Genomic DNA, 20,044 nt, shown 5'->3' on the forward strand with positions numbered 1-20,044 from the left:
TCTTATAATCCTTTCAGTGGTCACATACGTAGGGATGGAGACTTCTGAAGGCGCTGTATCCTTTATCCACAGCCACACATATTTGTTTAGTTTTACAAATAATGTGGTTCCGATGTTGTTCACATATTGTGATATATACTACAACTGCTTGTTCAGTGAACATGTGCAAACGTGAGATATATGCAATCCTGCCTTTTAATCGTTTTATCAAACAACAAAGATCACTCATAGTATTACATAGAATATTAATAGATTATATAACCAAAATCATGTTTCATAAATCATTTGCCAAAATAACTCATGAGCTGACATTCTGTACTGAGAAAGCTGAGCTCTATGTTAAGTATAATTTATGGAAACTAAATCAGTTTCTTGTATTTACTTTAACTTTGCATAATTATTCTGGTTTGATAGCCATAGGAAGGGGGCAATTAGCTAGTCATGAGGAAGGACACCAAAGCAATGCCTCTAAACCTGGCAGTCTCGTTCAGCCTTCCTGATGACTTGTTGCCTATATACATTCAAGCGTCCCTATCCAGTTGTCAATTATTCTTTATTTAGGTCTTCACTGCATGCCATTATAGGTCTTGTAGGCTAAAGGCATAATGACATGTGAAACAAATTATTTTCAGTATTGCAAGAGAAACAAGGTAGTTCTATTAATTAGTGGGAACCTAGTTTTCACCTTACATTTTCTAGGACTAAAAGCAGGATTCATCTACATATAAACTGTGTCCTAACCAAGATACTTAAAAAAGAGACAGAAACAATTTCCATTAAGTATACTTGGCAAATGTACCAGTGTTGTCATCTGAGTGCCAATCTCCTGCCTGCCTGCAGACTGTGTTGTAAAAATGTTACTGTCAAATAAAAACCTGAATAACAGATCTGCAGGTGGACTCTAAAGCATCTATTGATGGGGCTCCATCTGGGAACTATGTTAATAAAATAGATACTTGTTCATACTCAGATCCCAGTAAAGATAAACAGTGAACTACAAAAGTTTACATTTATTATCCTTAAAAAAATCTGAATGCTTACACAATGACTATGTTTTATGTCTATTCTACTTTTTCTTGGCTTTCTTATTCTTACTGTATTAACTGCCCCTTCCAGTCTTCAAATGCTTTTCCATCACTTACATCACTTTTTAAAAGAATAATCTATCGTAAAAAGCTAGTATGTAATTTCAAGTCACCTTTATCTTTACTGATAATTTTGAATAAACACGTTTTAGGCAGAAATAAAGACGACTGTAAAAAATACCTGTAAGCCTTAATACAACTATTAGTCCTAACTGAGGAGCCTCCGGTGGCCTAGGGGATAAAAGCCTTCTCACTTGAAGGTTGGGTTGCTGACCTGAAGGCTGCCAGGTTCGAATCCCACCCAGGGAGAGCACGGATGAGCTCCCTGTATCAGCTCCAGCTCCATGCGGGGACATGAGAGAAGCCTCCCACAAGGATGGTAAAATATCAAAACATCCGGGCATCCCCTGGGCAACGTCCTTGCAGACAGCCAATTCTCTCACTCCAGAAGCAACTCCGGTTGCTCCTAACACGAAAAAAAAGTCCTAACTGGAGTAAACCCGTTTAATCAATTAAATGTACAAAATTGTTAACTTACCATATTTTTGTTGATTGAGTGATTCTACTACAGTTAGATTTAAGCAAGAGCTTGCTGCTGTACTACATTGGCATCTGGGAAAGTTAGTAGAAATTTGACAATGGCTGCATGAACTCTTTGCCCTGCATCAATCCATAGAGAATCTATCCTTTTTTTGTGATTTCTTAGTTTGAGTCTGTGTCAGTATTGTTCTTGTGTCAACCCATGATTATTTAAAGTATTTTGAGGCAAACCTCATAAAGTGATTTATAGGGCAATATTAAAGCAGTAAGCATTACTGAAGCTGTATAATAAAACAGTAAAGACAAGTGAGCAGAAAGGAATGTATCTTTCCCCAGTGCAAAGATAATACTTTTTATCTTGACTGTCATTTTTTTTTTTAGCTAAACCTTGTTTACATTCACAGTATCTCCCATAGGAAAGATTCAGGGACCTTTAAATGTGGATAGAATTATAATACAAAGTCATAGTCCTTAGTTACATCTCCTCTGATTCTTGATCCATTTTGAATTGACCTGCCAGTGTATTCTCCTTATATGTTTTGCAGAATTGTGGCTTTTGATGTTGCTTTGTTGATGGTACGAGCGGTTTTACACTTTATACCTTCCAGAATGGATCACGGATAACTGTGCGGTTCGCAGCCCAGATATGCTGGCAGGAAGGGACTGGGATGCTCCAGATGTCCATATTCCACTAGAGCCTGTGGGTGTCATCATTCACCTAGAGGCCCTAGTTGTATCTAGTAAATTCCCTTATAGCCATTGAGAGATCTGAAAAGCTCTATATTCACTAGATCCATGGCTATTTCTTTTCCTAGTTCAGTTCCAGAATTAGTAGGGAAGAATGAAGAATGAAATTTGCTGGAACAAAAACAGGTCAATTGCTTGGCAATTCCCATCCATTGATCACTTATGTTCTATCAGGATTTTGTATTCAATTGTGGCTCCATAGAAATTTTTTTGATTAGGCCAGAGTAAGTAACTTTTTATAATGAGCTGGAAAGTATATTTTTACCTATTTAAATACTTAACAAATTGCATATGTTTGTTTTAAAACATATGCAATTTGTAAATATTTAAATATATAGACTTGAAAAAGGAAGCTAGATTAATTTAGAATTTAACTGTAAAAATAAAAATTAATTCAAGCTCTGGTTTTCACATCAATTTTAAAATATAGATTAAAAATAAAATAAATATGCAGAGAGCATCCTCTGAAGAAATAACACTGTGTTACCCATCTCTGTAAATGTTACTAAATATTAGTTGATATTAATTGTCTTTAAATACTACCTTTTACCCTTACTGTTATCACTCAGGAGCAAGAGTCTTGCTTTATAACATTTATGTAGTTGAGGTGTCATTGCATCTGCAGTTAAAACGAAAGTTTATCAACAATACATTTGAAATATCATGACTGAAATTCATTTATCTCCTGTATTTTTCCCAGAGGTAATATATGTCTGTCAAAATGTATAGGCTGTCATTAATATTCACTGATGATTATTCAGTTTGGTAATATTTTTCTTATTTAATAGGGGTCTTTTGTATGAGCCTTCAGTCCACTTGTAAGTCAGCTATGCAGCTGTTGCTAAATACATCACAGCAGGATCATTGCCAAAATGCTGACTGATTTTGACAAGGCTTCCCAGAATCCAGTTACGTAGGTTTGTCAGAGTGTGCAGTAGAATGAAAATATATTTCCAAAGAGCTGGTTCTCGTTTCAGCAGAATACTGTAACAAAGTGAATCCATACTTTATACAGTTTGAACAGATTGGGCGGGGGGACATTTTTGCCCCCTGCCAACCCTGCATTGACTCCTTTAGCTTGATCATTCTTGTTTCTGAAAAAGGTAAAATGAAAATCCCCTATTCAGCTTGAACAGATGGGGATGGTGAGTGAAATAGAATGGAATAACTTTATTGTCATTGTACATTGTACAACGAAATTTTATCAGTTTCAGTGACAGAATCGCCCTTGAAGCTTCTATGTGCATGATTTGCTATTGGGGAGCAAGTGGATGGTTTCTGAAGAGCAAACTGGGCTTCACCTTTTGCCATCCCAGGAATAGATGGAGAGTGCTAGGCACTGCTGCCTTTCTTTCTCTGGTTTGGATAATGGAGAGTAATTAAGTGGGAGTTCCTCTCCCCTCTGCCTTTTATGATTGCTTTCACGCTGAGTCTCTTTTCCAGCACTGCCCCATGTTTAAGTTGACCCAGGCTTTTGAAGGTAATTTTCTGTCAAAGGTTTTTCAAGGTATACACACATGTATACAGTAATAACTTCTTATATCGACAGGTGCCCTCTAGAAAGCTATGAGTGGAGAGAGTATGAATATTTCCACCAAAGTACAATTTCCTATATTTCCTTAACAGAGTTTTTAATGTTGAACATAATACTAATTTATTGGAGATGTTTTCAAATAATTTAAGAGATAGTATGTGTGTGTGTGTTTGTGTTCCTAGACCTTTTCTGGACAAGTTCAAAGTGGGGGGCTTCTGCAGTTGAGATTGGGGACCTGAGTGAATCAGGGTTATTTATCATGGGACGCTCCCTTGCATTTCTTAACTGGAAGTGGTTAAGAAGCATATATGCCTTTCTAAGCAGGTAATAGCTTGCTGTTTGCTTCATTTACACTAAAGTTGTTTCTTTGGGGCTTTTCTGTCAACTCCAGTTTGACAGAGAGAGGATTATGATATAGCTTTCATGGCTTCACCTTCAGTGTACAGTGAAGGTGAATTGCTTTTAAAGAGGCAGAACATTCTGTAAGAATTCTTGGACCTATGTGTCTGTCTTAATGGATTGGATGGAGATTGGATGTTACTAAAAAAAGAAAAAATTCTGACATTAGAAGGATTCGACCTAAAACAGGCTGGCACTCATACCTATGGTATGGAAAGATAAAAATTGAAAAAAATGGTAATCACTTTATAAGACCGGCCCTGATAAAAGTATGGGAAAAGTACAAAAAAAAGTACTCTATCCAAAAACACCAAGGGGAATATCTTCACTAGAAGTATCACAAAGAAGGCTTTTAGCCTGGGAAAATAGGCCAATTTACAAAGAAATATTGAAAAAACAAGAAGGAAATTACGTAATGAGATAAATGTAAAGTATGAAAAAATATCATGGTTCCAATATAGACAGCTAAGGGAATCTATCTATATAATAACAGTGAATGTATGTGTGTATGTGGCAGCTTTCTGATTGGTCGTAACTTCCACAGACCACTGTGACCATCAGGAATGACGGACATGGCCCAAACTTGACACACTCAACCCCCATGGCCTGGTGCCGTTTGGGGAAGGATAGACAACGCATGATGGGATTTCCAGTACTTTGAAACGCTTCAACTCCCACAGATTACTGCAATGCCCACCAATGGCGGAACTGAACCAAACTTGGCACACAGAACCCCCATGACCCCTTTTATGTCCTGATACAGATTGGGGCGAAATGGACCATGGGTGATGGGATTTGCAGTACCTTCACTCACTTTCTTAGACTACTGATACTACCAGGAATGACAGAATTGGACCAAACTTGGCATACATATCCCAAATGACACTTTACATGCTGCACCACTTTGGAAGGGAGAGTGGACCAAGGATTATGGGTACTTTCAAACACTGTTACTCTAACTAATGACAGATCAGGACCAGACTTGGCACATATACCCCTCATGACCCAATTTATGTCATTGGGGGACGCCTGCTCGGCCCCACAACCATTGACTTGTGGGGTCCTGCAGGGCTCTGTGTTGTCTCCCATGTTGTTTAACATCTACATGAAGCCGCTGGGAGAGATCATCAGGAGTTTCGGGGTCCGGTGTCATCTGTACGCAGATGTTGTCCAGCTCTGTCACTCCTTCCCACCTGTCACTAAGGAGGCTGTTCAGGTCCTGAACCAGTGCTTGGCCGCTGTGTCGGACTGGATGAGGGCCAAAAAATTGAAATTGAATCCAAGACAGAGGTCCTCCTGGTCAGTCGGAAGGCCGAACAGGGTATAGGGTTACAGCCTGTGCTGGATGGGGTCACACTCCCCCTGAAGGCGCAGGTTCGCAGTCTGGAGGTGATCCTAGACTCATCGTTGAGCCTGGAGCCCCAGGTCTCAGCGGTGGCTAGGGGAGCCTTCGCACAGTTAAAACATGTGCGCCAGCTGCGACCGTACCTTGGGAAGCCGGACTTGGCCACGGTGGTCCACGCTCTCGTTACATCCTGTTTAGACTACTGCAACACATTCTACGTGGGGCTGCCTTTGAAGACTGTTCGGAAGCTTCAATTAGTCCAACGGGAGGCTGCCAGGTTAATAAGCTTTTGTGTCTCATGGAGTGATAGACCCTGTTGTTTAAAACATAAGAAGCAGTAGGGGGGAGAGAAAGAAACAGTCATTGCCACCCCCCACTCCCACCAAACATCTTTCCAATCCATGCTCCATAATCAGCATTAGGAAACCCAGAAAATGGGAATACAAACAGAGCTCCAGGCAGAAGTCATTTCCTTGACATTCATTCATTTTTGTGTTCGTTTTGGATTGTAATCAGGGAATTGAAAGGGTAATGTGAGCAACAAGTGAAGTTGAAAAAATTATATTATTTGCTAGAAGCATTCTCATTGTTTCTAACACATGTTAGCATGCAGACTATTCAGTAAAAATCCATTATAGACTCTGTCAACTGTGAAAAAATGTTAATAGTGAAGGCAAAGAAGATTGGAAAGAGGAAAATGTTCTACAGATTACAGTATTGCTGAAATATAATTAATGCTTTTAAAATGTACTTCAAGAAAACAAGAAATCGCAAAATAGCCTTACTATTAGTTAAGTGAAATAGCAAAATACCTTGTTAGCTGTTTCTGCCACTATGTATTTGGTCTGATTATTCACAGTCGTAAATTAGGAACAGACTAAATGCTAATTTAACTTAAATGCTTGTTACTACACTGTTTTATCCACATAGCAAAACAATCCAGATATCAGTATATTGCAAAGGGAAAACACATGAAGGCAAATGACTCACTACAAGCTTTGTTGACTGAAGCAAGCAAACAATATTTTTGCCTTGCCGGAACAGACTGGTGGAAGAGTGATGAAAGTCCTTTCTTTAGCTCATTTGTGTGCTAAATCACATAGATATGCTGTTCCCTTTCCTCTCTTTCCTCATACATCTGTATGAAAATAGCTTGGATTCAAGATCATATTTAGAGGTTGGTTCTCTAAGCTTGGTAGGTTGTAGACAGGCCCTATGTGGCCTTCAGACTAGGACGCGGAATAATGGGGTTCAAACTACAGGAAAGGAGATTCCACCTGAACATCAGGAAGAACTTCCTCACTGTGAGAGCTGTTCGGCAATGGAACTCTCTCCCCCGGACTGTGGTGGAGGCTCCTTCTTTGGAGGCTTTTAAGCAGAGGCTGGATGGTCATCTATCGGGGGTGATTTGAATGCGATTTCCTGCTTCTTGGCAGGGGGTTGGATTGGATGGCCCATGAGGTCTCTTCCAACTCTACTATTCTCTGATTCTATGATTCTGTCTAAGGCAGTGGTTCTCAACCTGTGAGTCCCTGGGTATTTTGGCCTACAACTCCCAGAAATCCCAGCCAGTTTACCAGCTGCTAGGATTTCTGGGAGTGAAGGCCAAAACATCTGAGGACACACAGGTTGAGAACCACTGTTCTAAGATAAGTAGGCATTATAGATAGGGCCTTTTTAGTGATTCCCACTTCTAACTTCCTCTTGATTGATACTCTCTTTTGCTACTTTTAAGAGAACTTATCATAGAATCATAGAATCATAGAATAGTAGAGTTGGAAGAGACCACATGGGCCATCTAGTCCAACCCCCTGCTAAGAAGCAGGAAATCGCATTCAAAGCACCCCCGACAGATGGCCATCCAGCCTCTGCTTAAAAGCCTCCAAGGAAGGAGCCTCCACCACGGCCCCGGGGAGAGAGTTCCACTGTCGAACAGCTCTCACAGTGAGGAAGTTCTTCCTGATGTTCAAGTGGAATCTCCTTTCCTGTAGTTTGAAGCCATTGTTCCGTGTCCTAGTCTGCAGGGCAGCAGAAAACAAGCTTGCTCCCTCTTCCCTATGACTTCCCTTCACGTATTTGTACATGGCTATCATGTCTCCTCTCAGCCTTCTCTTCTGCAGGCTAAACATGCCCAGCTCTTTAAGCCGCTCCTCATAGGGCTTGTTCTCCAGACCCTTAATCATTTTAGTCGCCCTCCTCTGGACGCTTTCCAGTTTGTCCACATCTCCCTTCAACTGTGGTGCCCAAAATTGGACACTGTATTCCAGGTGTGGTCTGACCAAGGCAGAATAGAGGGGGAGCATAACTTCCCTGGATCTAGACGCTATTCCCCTATTGATGCAGGCCAGAATCCCGTTGGCTTTTTTAGCAGCCGCATCACATTGTTGGCTCATGTTTAACTTGTTGTCCACGAGGACTCCAAGGTCTTTTTCGCACACACTGCTGTCAAGCCAGGCGTCCCCCATTCTGTATCTTTGATTTCCATTTTTTCTGCCGAAGTGAAGTATCTTGCATTTGTCCCTGTTGAACTTCATTTTGTTAGTTTTGGCCCATCTCTCTAGTCTGTCAAGATCGTTTTGAATTCTGCTCCTGTCTTCTGGAGTGTTAGCTATCCCTCCCAGTTTTGTGTCGTCTGCAAACTTGATGATCGTGCCTTCTAACCCTTCGTCTAAGTCGTTAATAAAGATGTTGAACAGAACCGGGCCCAGGACGGAGCCCTGCGGCACTCCACTTGTCACTTCTTTCCATGATGAAGACGACGCATTGGTGAGCACCCTTTGGGTTCGTTCGCTTAGCCAATTACAGATCCACCTAACCGTAGTTTTGTCTAGCCCACATTTTACTAGTTTGTTTGCCAGAAGGTCGTGGGGGACTTTGTTGAAGGCCTTACTGAAATCCAGGTACGCTCCATCCACAGCATTCCCTGTATCGACCCAACTCGTAACTCTATCGAAAAAAGAGATCAGATTAGTCTGGCATGACTTGTTTTTGGTAAATCCGTGTTGACTATTAGCAATGACCGCATTTGTTTCTAAGTGTTCGCAGACCACTTCCTTAATGATCTTTTCCAGAATTTTGCCTGGTATTGATGTGAGGCTGACCGGACGGTAATTGTTTGGGTCGTTCTTTTTTCCCTTCTTGAAGATAGGGACCACATTCGCCCTCCTCCAATCTGCTGGGACTTCTCCCGTTCTCCAAGAACTCTCGAAGATAATTGCCAGTGGTTCTGAAATAACTTCCGCTAGTTCCTTCAGTACTCTTGGGTGTAGCTGATCTGGCCCTGGGGACTTGAATTCGTTTAGAGAGACCAGGTGTTCCTGGACAACGTGTCTCCCTATTTGGGGTTGGATTTCCCCCAATCCTTCGTCCATTCCGTGTTGCTGAGGTAGAAGATGGCTTTCTTTTTCTGAGAAGACCGAGGCAAAGAAGGTATTGAGCAGTTCTGCCTTTTCCCTGTCCCCTGTCGCCATCACCCCATCTTCTCCTTGCAATGGCCCTATCGCCTCCTTTTTCTTCCTTTTTCTACCAACGTAAGCAAAAAAGCCTTTTTTGTTGTTTTTTATGTCCCTGGCAAGCCTGAGCTCATTTTGCGCTTTAGCCTTGCGAACCTTTTCCCTACAGGTGTTGGCTATACGTTTGAATTCTTCTTTGGTGATTTCTCCCCTTTTCCACTTCTTGTGCATGTCACTTTTGAGCTTTAGCTCAGTTAGAAGTTCTTTGGACATCCATTCTGGCTTCTTTGCACTTGTCTTATTTTTCTTCTTTGTTGGCACTGTTTGCATTTGCGCCGTGAGTATTTCACTTTTGAAAAACTCCCATCCATCCTTAACTCCCTTGTTTTTTAATATCGGCGTCCATGGAATGCCGCTCAGTAATTCCTTCATTTTTTGGAAGTCAGCTCTCTTAAAGTCCAGAAAGCGTGTTTGACTTGTCTTAGTTTCAGCATTCCTTTGTATTGCAAACTGCAGGAGCACATGGTCACTTGCCCCTAAGGATCCTACCACTTCAACTGTATTGATCAGGTCTTCCACATTTGTTAAGATTAGATCAAGAGTTGCTGATCCCCTTGTTGCCTCTTCTACCTTCTGGACCATAAAATTATCTGCAAGGCAAGTGAGGAATTTGTTGGACTTTGTACTCTTGGCTGAGTTTGTTTTCCAGCAGATATCGGGATAATTGAAATTGCCCATGACTACTATATCTCTTCTTTGTGCCTGTTTGGTCAGCTGTTGACAGAAGGCTTCATCAAGTCCTTCATCCTGACTCGGAGGTCTGTAGTAGACACCCACGACAAGATCTTTTTGAGTCCCGGTTCCCTTGATTCTTATCCAGATGCTTTCAAGCTGGTTTCCCGGATTACAGTCTTGCATTTCTTCTGCAACGTAACTGTTTTTGACATATAAAGCTACTCCCCCTCCTCTCCCCTTTGTTCTATTTCTGTGAAAGAGGTTATAGCCCTCAATGGTTAAATTCCAGTGATGGGAGTCATCCCACCAGGTTTCAGTGATGCCTATGACATCGTATGTGTGGTGCTGTGCTAGGAGTTGGAGTTCGTCTTGCTTATTTCCCATGCTCTGAGCATTAGTGTAAAGACATGTAAGCCCCTGTGACCTCCTCTCGAACTGTTTATTTGGGATTATTGTGCTCTCTGTACTTGGTCCTTGCTGTGTTTGTGCAGCCCTCCGTTTAGCCTTTCGGCGGTTCCCTGTGGTCGTGGGTAATATATTGTTCGCCAGGCTGTTGTTCCCCTCCCCCAGTGGATCTAGTTTAAAGTGCGCCTGATGAGGTTTGTGAGTCTGTGTGCAAAAAGATGTTTTCCTACTTGTGTGAGATGCACCCCATCGCTTGCCAGTAGTCCATCCTCTTGGAAGAGTAGACCATGGTCAAGGAAGCCAAAATGCTCCTCTTGACACCATTTTCTGAGCCAGTTATTGACCTGTACTATTTTTCCGGCCCTTGTAGAGCCGTGTCCTACAACAGGGAGGAGGGATGAAAAGATCACATGTACATTATACAGTTTTAGCTTTGTTCCCAGAGCTCGAAAATCATTTGTGATCTTTTGAAAAGTATACCTAGCGGTGTCATTGGTACCTACATGTATCAACATAAGGTGGGGAGGGTGATGGGGCTTTAGGAGCCTGCTGAGCCTCTGAGTGATATGGTGTATTTTTGCCCCCGGGAGGCAGCATGTTTCTCGAGCCATCCCATCCGGTCTGGAAATGATGGCTTCCGTTCCTCTAAGGAGGGAGTCACCTACTACCAAGACCTGTTTCCTTTGAGGATTGACAGGGTCCCTTTTGTGCAAGACAGTGTGTATGTCCCCTGAAGAGTGTTCCTGCTGAAGTGAATCATGTAGTGAATCAACTTTAAGCAATCTACATATACTTCTCCAGTTTGTGTGTGTTGTTCATCTGTTGGTTAGTTCAATGTTTGAATTTTGTTTGTTTTAGAGTAATGGTGGATAACTTTGGTGAATCCAAGGACTCAGTTGGTCTCCCAAGACCTCTCATGAACCTCACTGCTGCAAAAAGAGAGGAGGTTCTCATCTGGCCTAGTACACAAACAGCCAATTCTGGAAAAGCAATTCATTTGCTGAAGCACAGTACTGCACTTTCAAAAAACCACTGCTCTTTGAGACTTTCAGAGGCACAATTTCCCATTTTTACACCCCCCCCCCTCTCCGCTAATGGCTACAACTGGCCAATAAGTCTTAGAGAAACAGAAATGGCCAGGAGATCTGGGCATGACCCACATGTTACTCTCACCTCAATGTAATTTGGGGAGACTATGTTTTTGAAAGGTGGCATAGATATACTATAAATCAATATTGTGGAGAAGGATCCACTATAGCTTTTCTGCCATACTCTTTCAATGCCACCTCATCCTGAAATAACCAGGAATATGTAGCAAGATAATGCAACTTGCCACATTTTCTTGATAACATATATATCAGCCAGTTACAATCTGAGCACAATAGAATGCGGTCTACCATCTGCATCTTCATGTTATCTAATGTCTGCAAGGATGGATGACTGTCCTTAGCATTCATAGGAAGGGGAAAATGTTTATAATTGGGAGAATCTACATTTTAAAGCTACCTTATATTATGAAAGTTGTTGCTAATTTTTCTTTTACTTCACAGCAATCCCCGATTCCTGATGATTGCTCTAGCCTATGCCATCCCATTGGGGGTTTTCTCTGGGTGGTCTGGTGTTCTAGACTGGATTTTAACCCCGGCTCACATAAGCCAAGTATGTATATGTGTCCTTTTTCTAAGTTTTACTTCTGTGTCATTGGCAAAATAATGGTTTTGTTACTGGTAGCTAAAACAGCTAATCAGAAAATTCTGAAGATTTAGGTGGCCTGGTTTTATTTAATTTATTTAGCAGAATGGGGGAGACACGCAATATATCTTCAATTGTCTGGCATCCTCAGGTTCACAATATGCTAAAAACAAAGTCTAAGGTAGGTTAAAGGTAAAGGTTTTCTCCTGACATTAAGTCCAGTCGTGACCAACTCTGGGGGTTGGTGCTAATCTCCATTTCTAAGTCGAAGAGCAGGCGTTGTCCGTAGACACCTACAAGGTCATGTGGCTGGCATGACTGCATCGAACGCCATTGCCTTCCCACCGGAGCGGTATTTATTGGTCTACTCACATTTGCATGTTTTTGAACTGCTAGGTTGGCAGAAGCTGGGGCTAACAGCAGGTGCTCACTCCGCTCCCCGGATTCGAACCTGCGACCTTTCGGTCTGCAAGTTCAGCAGCTCAGCTCTTTAACCCACTGCGCCAACAAAGCCTGCAAATATATACCAGTAAATGGAATGTGAGGAAAGATTACAAAAGAGACGCCTTTTGAATTTGTGCATTTTAGAAGGTTTTTAACAAATATTACAACCCCCATATCCACAAGAGATGTATTCCTAGATTCTGTGGATACGCAAAACCATGGTTAATAACAAACCCTATTGAAAAAGAGTTCTGGCGCAACAGTACCATAGCTGGACTACTAGAGAAGACATATTTTGTTCAACATGGATAAATGAAATCATAGATAAGGAGGTCATGCAGTACTTTAAAAATTGATGACAGAAATGTTGGAAGTGGATAGCCTTAAAAATAATTCTCTATCTTGTGATATCCAGTGCCATCAAATAAAATTTGACTGGCAGTTGCTTCAAGTTAGATAAAAGAAAGTGCTTTATGGGTCACAACATTAATTTGAGTACTTGCTACTTCAAGAGGCTTGCATCGATGATTTTAAAAGGGGATGGGTAGACAAATTCACAGAGAATAGGTCTATCAGTTCCTCAGTGGAATAGTAGTGTTATATCTGCATTCAGATGCTGATGCCAATGTCCAAAACTGTCCCAATAACTTTCTGCATGCTTGAACTAACACTGTATTTTTCTGTCTCAAAACTTTCCAGGTGGATGCAGGTTGGATTGGATTTTGGTCTATTGTAGGAGGCTGTGTGTTTGGCATAGCGTTAGCAAGGTGAGCATTGCAATCTTCCCTTCCCTTCAGTGAAATTGTGTTTTAGTAATCCTAAAATGATATCCCTGAGATTATTTGCTGTTGTGTATGACAACTGTAAAAGAACAAATGCTTTTCTGTGAGCTGGCAATATGTTCATTGCATAACATAGTAATTTGTGTATTTCCATGTTTTGTTTTGTATTCTGTGAACACTAGACGTTCCACTTGCTCAGCCACCAAGCTGAAGTGCTCATATTGTTGTGTTTGACAAATGGTCTCTATCCACTTTATCCAAAGGTAGAAAGAACTACTTCGGTAAAATAGTCAAGGAACTAGCCGCATTTTCCCTGTTTGTTTTTGGCTTCTTAATTACAGGAGCCTCTGGTGGCTCAGTGTATTAAAGCGCTGAGCTGCTGAACTTGCAGACCGAAAGGTCCCAGGTTCAAATCCGGGGAGCGGAGTGAGCACCCGCTTTTAGCTCCAGCTTCTGCCAACCTAGCAGCTCGAAAACATGCAAATGTGAGTAGATCAATAGGTACCACTAGATCAATAGGCGGGAAGGTAACGGCATTCCATGCAGGCATGCTGGCCACATGACCTTGGAGGTGTCTACGGACAACGCCGGCTCTTCAGCTTAGAAATGGAGATGAGCTCCAACCCCCAGAGTCGGACACGACATTTATGTTAATTATATGATTTCTGTTGGAAAATTTGATGGCCTGAATTTTCAACTAAACATTAAGGGGATAGTTTACTTAGTACTTTAAACTGTTTTGTGAAATTGTAGGGACTTCACTGGCATTTCCCATCTGGGCATTTGGATGTGTGAATTGCTAGTTTGAAGTTCCTCTCTAAAGGGCCATCTTCAACATTAATAATAAACTTAATAATACACTTTATTTCTAGACTGCCCTCTCTCCCCAGAGGGACTCATGAACTGTCAGTGGCTTCTGCTTTTAAATGCTTTTAAAATTGTGCTCAACCTTTCTATAGTGACACATTGGTTATAGAATACCTTCCCCAAACTTCCTCGTCTGATGCCTATTTTGGTAACATTAGAATATCAAAGAGTGCTTTAATATTTCAGATGAGAGTGCTTCATTTGCTCTGAAGCTGCAATGATCAGTAGAAGGAATTATAATCTTTTCCCTCTTCTTTTGTTGCTTTTTAGTCGTTTTATCTACTGTTTCAACTAACGTATCTTCACAGTGATTTATTTTACATTATTTTCACAGTGAGGCTTTATGATTTATTTTTGTATAGCCACAAACTAGATTAAGTAATAAGTCCCTTGTTGATTCTCTTGGAGCAGAAGGTGAAATAGAAATACACTTAATAAAATAAAGGTTTTAAAAAATCACTGCTCAAATGAAAACCCAAATATTTTTCTGCCTTGGTGGCTGTGACTTACATTGGAGTAATTTTAAGGTCCCTCTTGACATATAATTGAATAATACAAGAGTTCTGAAATACAGCTTCCTGAAGTATTATTGTTTGAGTCTCACTGTGTGCGTTATGTTTCATCTTCAGAACACTTTTCTTTTTTGCCCCAGACCAACTGTTATGCAGACACTTTTAAGAAATGGTTTTGCTTGTCCTGTTATAAAGACATACTGTACTTGAAAATAAGCATTTCCTTGTGATATCCCCTGCTAAAAGAATTCCAAAATTCATTTTGTAGTAATATTTGTATTAGGCCAACCAAAATATAGAACCTCTCTACGAGCTCTGAGAGGACCACAGCTATCCCAGATTTGTATCCCATTTCCTCCTGCTTCTCATGTATTATTCTGGAGCTTTCTGTAACTGGAGGATCATCCTTTTCTAGCCTCAAGAGGACTTTAGCACAGTTTTGCTGAGTCAGGTTTGTCATGCAAAACTGACCTATTGTTGGAGATTAATTTGTTAAATATGTGTCCTGGTTTCTACCTCATGATTGCCTTTATGTTCTTTTTGTAGCTGCTGTAAATTTGGTTTTACATTCCTCAGCGAGGCAAATATTTTGTGGAGTCTAATGCTTTCTTCGATCTTTTTATTTGTGATTTAAAAAATAAAAACAGCTTTTGTTGTTAACTGAAGAAATTATAAAGCTTCAAACATAAGAGTTTTACACACAAAAGGAGTGCCGAGATGTCAAGCTTGATGAATGATACCTCATTTTTAGGCCTGTTCAGCAGTTATCTGTGCAGAGTTGAATCAATGTCTACACTGACTATAATCTGCTAAAAGTTGTAATTAGGAAAATTAGGTAATGATTCTTGTCAAGAGTGACAGATCCGTGTGTTTCAGTGTCAGCCCTGTGGCTTATCAAGCAGGCATCCTCAGATCTATTGCAACAGCTTGGTGTGAGGGTATGTTTTGCTCAACCAGCTGCTAATTGTGTTACTACCCCAAGTGTTTTTATTGAAGAACTGTAGTGTAAATGTAATTTCTCCTCATTGCTATTTTATAACACTTCTCTCCCTGCCACAGCTCTTAAACTGAAATATAATTTTACTCTGCTCTGAGTGTTATTTACAGCTAAATGCAGTATATAAAGGACGCCACATTGAAGTCTCGTTCCAGCTTTTGATGCTATCCTAAAAAGCTATCATTTGGGTGTCAAACGATCTCTGCATGGAGTCGAAATGTTTGTGCCTGTGGTACAAAATTATGCCTGTCAGAGGAAGGCTCCGCTGGAAAATAAGTCCTCAGATTCCATTATTTTGTTACCTGTATCTTCCTCCATTTAAGATTTGTGCCCTTTGTCTTGTCACTCTCATAGTGTCAGACCAAGACTTTCAGGTAATTTGTTTGCTAAGTTTATGACTGAAGGGCTTTGGATATTTTGGGGCAGCTGGTGGATATTGTACCCTTTCGTTAGAAGCTGCAAAATGAGAGTTGAGTAGATAAGAAAATGACTTCAAACAGTGATGTTCACAAGTGTTTTGGTTTTGTAAAACTGCACAGAAGCACAAATCATCCTTTTTCCCAGGCACTTTTCTTGTTGTATTTGCTAATGATCAGAGATGTTTTTCAGGTTTTGTCCTTCACAGACGCTAATACTTTGATCTTTTAAACTGCAGCAAAGTCAAAATGCAGAAACTTTGTGGCAGTTGTGTAAGTTCAAAAACTATAAGTAGCAGAATTGACAGCAGCAAATTGTGGCTATTAACCACCGGATGCACATTAGATGAATTTTCTGGATAGACAAAAGTGACTTTTGTTTGAAAGGGGCAAAGATGCTTCTTTGCTAGCCCTATGACAGGAAGGAATTATTCTATTGTTGTTTTGTGTTTCTCATATTATAGAACTAGATGATGTGCAGGATACCAACTTTAGAAACTTCAGTTGGTTCAAAATATGGCTGCCAGATTGGTTACAGGAATATTTAGGAGTGAGCGTATTACACCTTTCTTAAAGTCTCTCCACTGGCTGCCAATTAATTTCCAGGCAAAGTACAAGGTGTTGGTTTTGACCTTCTCCCATACAACCCACTCTCAATACTTAGGTCTTCTGGGAGGTGTCTGCTCCAACCAGCCAGAACTCGACTGACCACCATCACCCAGCAGACCTTTTCATTGTCTGCCCTAGGACTGTGAAATGACCTCCTGGAAGAGCTCTGACAGTTAGATCAGCTGTCAGAATTTAAAAACCATCTAAATACCTATCTCTTACGGCAGGCCTACCCAGAAAGTTGAAAGCATGAATTTTAAACTCATGTCATGTGTTTTGGTCTCTGCCCTGTGAGATTAATGCATATTTTACAGTATCTTTTATAAGCTAAATTTTAATGTGTGTTTGTAGAATTTTTATATAGTACTAACTGTGCCCGGCCACGGGTTGCTGTGGCGTAGTATGGTGGTATGGGAAATAAAGTATTGAGGAACTGGTGGTAGTTAAGGTCAAGGGTAAATGTTTCCCCCTGACTTTAAGTCCAGTCATGTCTGACTCAGGGGGTTGGTGCTTATCTCCATTTCTAAGCCGAAGAGCCGGCGTTGTCCATAGACTCCTCCAAGGTCATGTGGGATGACTGCATGGAATGGCATTACCTTCCCACCGGAGCAGTACCTATTGATGCACTCACATTTGCATGTTTTTGAACTTCTGGTTTGGCAGAAGCTGGGGCTAACAGTAGGGGCTCTCTCCGCTCCCCCAATTCAAACCTGCGGCCTTTCGGTCCAGAAGTTCAGCAGCTCAGTGCTTTAACACGCTGCGCTACCAGGGGATATTATTTCCTAAAGGTTGTGAATATACAATATTTCTGATTGTGGGTTTTTTTGTCTGTTGGAGGCAAGTATTAATGCTGCAATTAGGAAAAATGATTAGGATGTAATGGCCTTGCAGCTTTAAAGCCTGGCTGTTTCCTCCCTGAGTGAATTTTTTTGTTGGGAGGTGTTAGCTGGCCCTGATTGTTTCCTGTCTGGAATTCCCTTGTTTTCAGAGTGGTGTTCTTTGCAATATTTTATGTGCTTCTACTGTCTGTGGCCCTGAGAAAACAGGATTTCCAGACTTTGATGATGGGAATACTTTGTTGGGAGGTGTTAGCTGGCCCTGATTGTTTCCTGTGTGGAATTCCCCTGTTTTCAGAGTGTTGTTCTTTATTTAGTGTTCTGATTTTAGAGATTGTATTGTTCTGTTTTATTATACCATATTAATTTTTATATATTCTGATTTTAGTGTTTTAGAATACTTGGAGCCAGATTGTATTCATTTTCACGGTTGACCGCAACACAATAATAATAATAATAATAGTAGTAGTAGTAGTAGTAGTAGTAATAATGATAGTAATAATAATGACTTTGGTAATACACAGTGCGTCACTCCCTTCTCAGCTTCCTTTCTGGAAGAATCCTTTCTTGGGAGGTGTTAGCTGGCCCTGATTGTTTCCTTTGTGGAATTTCCAATTTCCCTGCTTTCAGACTGTTGGTCTTTGTTTACTGTCCTGGTTTTAGAAATTACATTGTTGTGCATTATTCTATCCCAGTAATTATTTCATATTAAAGTAGAATCTCACTTATCCAACATTCGCTTATACAATGTTCTGGATTATCCAACGCAGTCTGCCTTTTCATAATCAATGTTTTTGTAGTCAGTGTTTTAAATTCATTGTGATATTTTGGTGGTAAATTTGTAAATACAGTACAGTAGAGTCTCACTTATCCAACATAAACGGGCCGGCAGAATGTTGGATAAGCGAATATGTTGGATAATAAGGAGGCATTAAGGAAAAGCCTATTAAACATCAAATTAGGTTATGATTTTACAAATGAAGACCAAAACATCATGTTAGACAACAAATTTGGCAGAAAAAGTAGTTCAATATGCAGTAATGCTATGTAGTAATTACTGTATTTATGAATTTAGCACCAAAATATCACAATATATTGAAAACATTGACTACAAACATGCGTTGGATAATCCAGAACATTGGATAAGCGAGTCTTGGATAAGTGAGACTCTACTGTAATTACTACATAGCATTACTGCGCATGAAACTACTTTTTCTGTCAAATTTGTTGTATAATATGATGTTTTGGTGCTTAATTTATATAACGATTACCTAATTTGATGTTTAATTGGCTTTTTCTGAATCCCTTCTTATTATCCAACATATTCACTTATCCTGCCGGCCTGTTTATGTTGGATAAGTGAGGCTGTACTGTATATTGATAATCTTATATTATCTGCTTAGAACTGGATTATATGAGGCCCCTTCTTCACAGCTGTATAAAATGCACACTGAAGTGGATTATATGGTAGTGTGGAGTCAAGATAATCCAGTGCAAAGCAGATAATATAAGATTATAAATGGGTTATATAGCTGTGTGGAAGGGCCTTGAATCTACACTGCCATATAATCCAGTGCAAATTAGATAATCTGTGGAAGAGGCCTAAGTGAGGCCTAGGTCTGCCTGTCCCCTAATTGAACCCTGGCTGTCCCTTGGCTGAGTTGGTTGCTAGGAGACCAAGTGGGCAGGGATTAGCCCTCTAAACTGGCAGCAATTGGATAAAAACAATTATTGCTCTCCCCCTAATTAGGACTTTATTTTTCTTTTCTTTGTGTTGTATCAACCTAGAGGCGTGGATGATGGGTTGTGTTGTCAAATTTTGAGGTTGGGGGCCCTGTAGTTTTGTTGTTTTGTCGGTCAGCGTGATGCCATCACTCATTTATATATATAGATTTGTGTGCTTTTAATTGTGCTGTCACCCACCTTGAGCCTTGGGGAGAGGCGGGCAAGAAATACAATTACAGTAGAGTCTCACTTATCCAAGCCTCGCTTATCCAAGCCTCTGGATTATCCAAGCCATTTTTGTAGTCAATATTTTCAATATATCATGATATTTTGGTGCTAAATTCGTAAATACAGTAATTACAACATAACATTACTGCATATTGAACTACTTTTTCTGTCAAATTTGTTGTATAACATGATGTTTTGGTGCTTAATTTGTAAATCATAACCTAATTTGATGTTTAATAGGCTTTTCCTTAATCCCTCCTTATTATCCAACATATTCGCTTATCCAAGCTTCTTCCGGCCCATTTAGCTTGGATAAGTGAGACTCTACTGTATTACTATTATTATTATTATTACTACTATAGTTGTAAATTTAAGGGCTGTTTCTGATTTGGACATACACAACTTAAGAGAAGGAGAAAGCAGGCACAGGAGTGATGGAGTATGTGTTTGAATGCAGATTAAATTTGGAGTAGTTGATTAGATGTTTCTGTATACTCTGATCCTGGTGAAAAAAAGTAGTGAAATGGTGTTACCTCCATATTCTCAATGAAAGCTCCTTCAAAATGTTTATTTCTAATGCTCACTCTCAAAAGCATTTTGGCTACAGATCCAGTGTGGGATTAGATTACCAGCAAACTGGTTTTGTGGCCAGCTTTGCATTTGAGAGTTTTCCAGAGAATGTGAAAACTGTATT

At 40.3% G+C, this 20,044-nt stretch overlaps 1 protein-coding gene across 1 annotated transcript in view; it reads left to right on the forward strand.

Annotated features, from left to right (window-relative positions):
- slc49a4 (solute carrier family 49 member 4) overlaps nucleotides 1–20,044 on the forward strand; it is a 99,572-nt gene that overhangs the window by 45,572 nt on the left and 33,956 nt on the right. Inside the window, exons 5-6 of the mRNA XM_003214920.4 lie at nucleotides 11,793–11,901; nucleotides 13,078–13,145. Of these exons, the coding sequence (XP_003214968.2) occupies nucleotides 11,793–11,901; nucleotides 13,078–13,145 (177 nt within the window). The remainder of the gene's footprint in view (nucleotides 1–11,792; nucleotides 11,902–13,077; nucleotides 13,146–20,044) is intronic.

This window comes from Anolis carolinensis, chromosome 1 (genome assembly GCF_035594765.1).
Source record: "Anolis carolinensis isolate JA03-04 chromosome 1, rAnoCar3.1.pri, whole genome shotgun sequence".
NCBI lineage: Eukaryota > Metazoa > Chordata > Lepidosauria > Squamata > Dactyloidae > Anolis > Anolis carolinensis.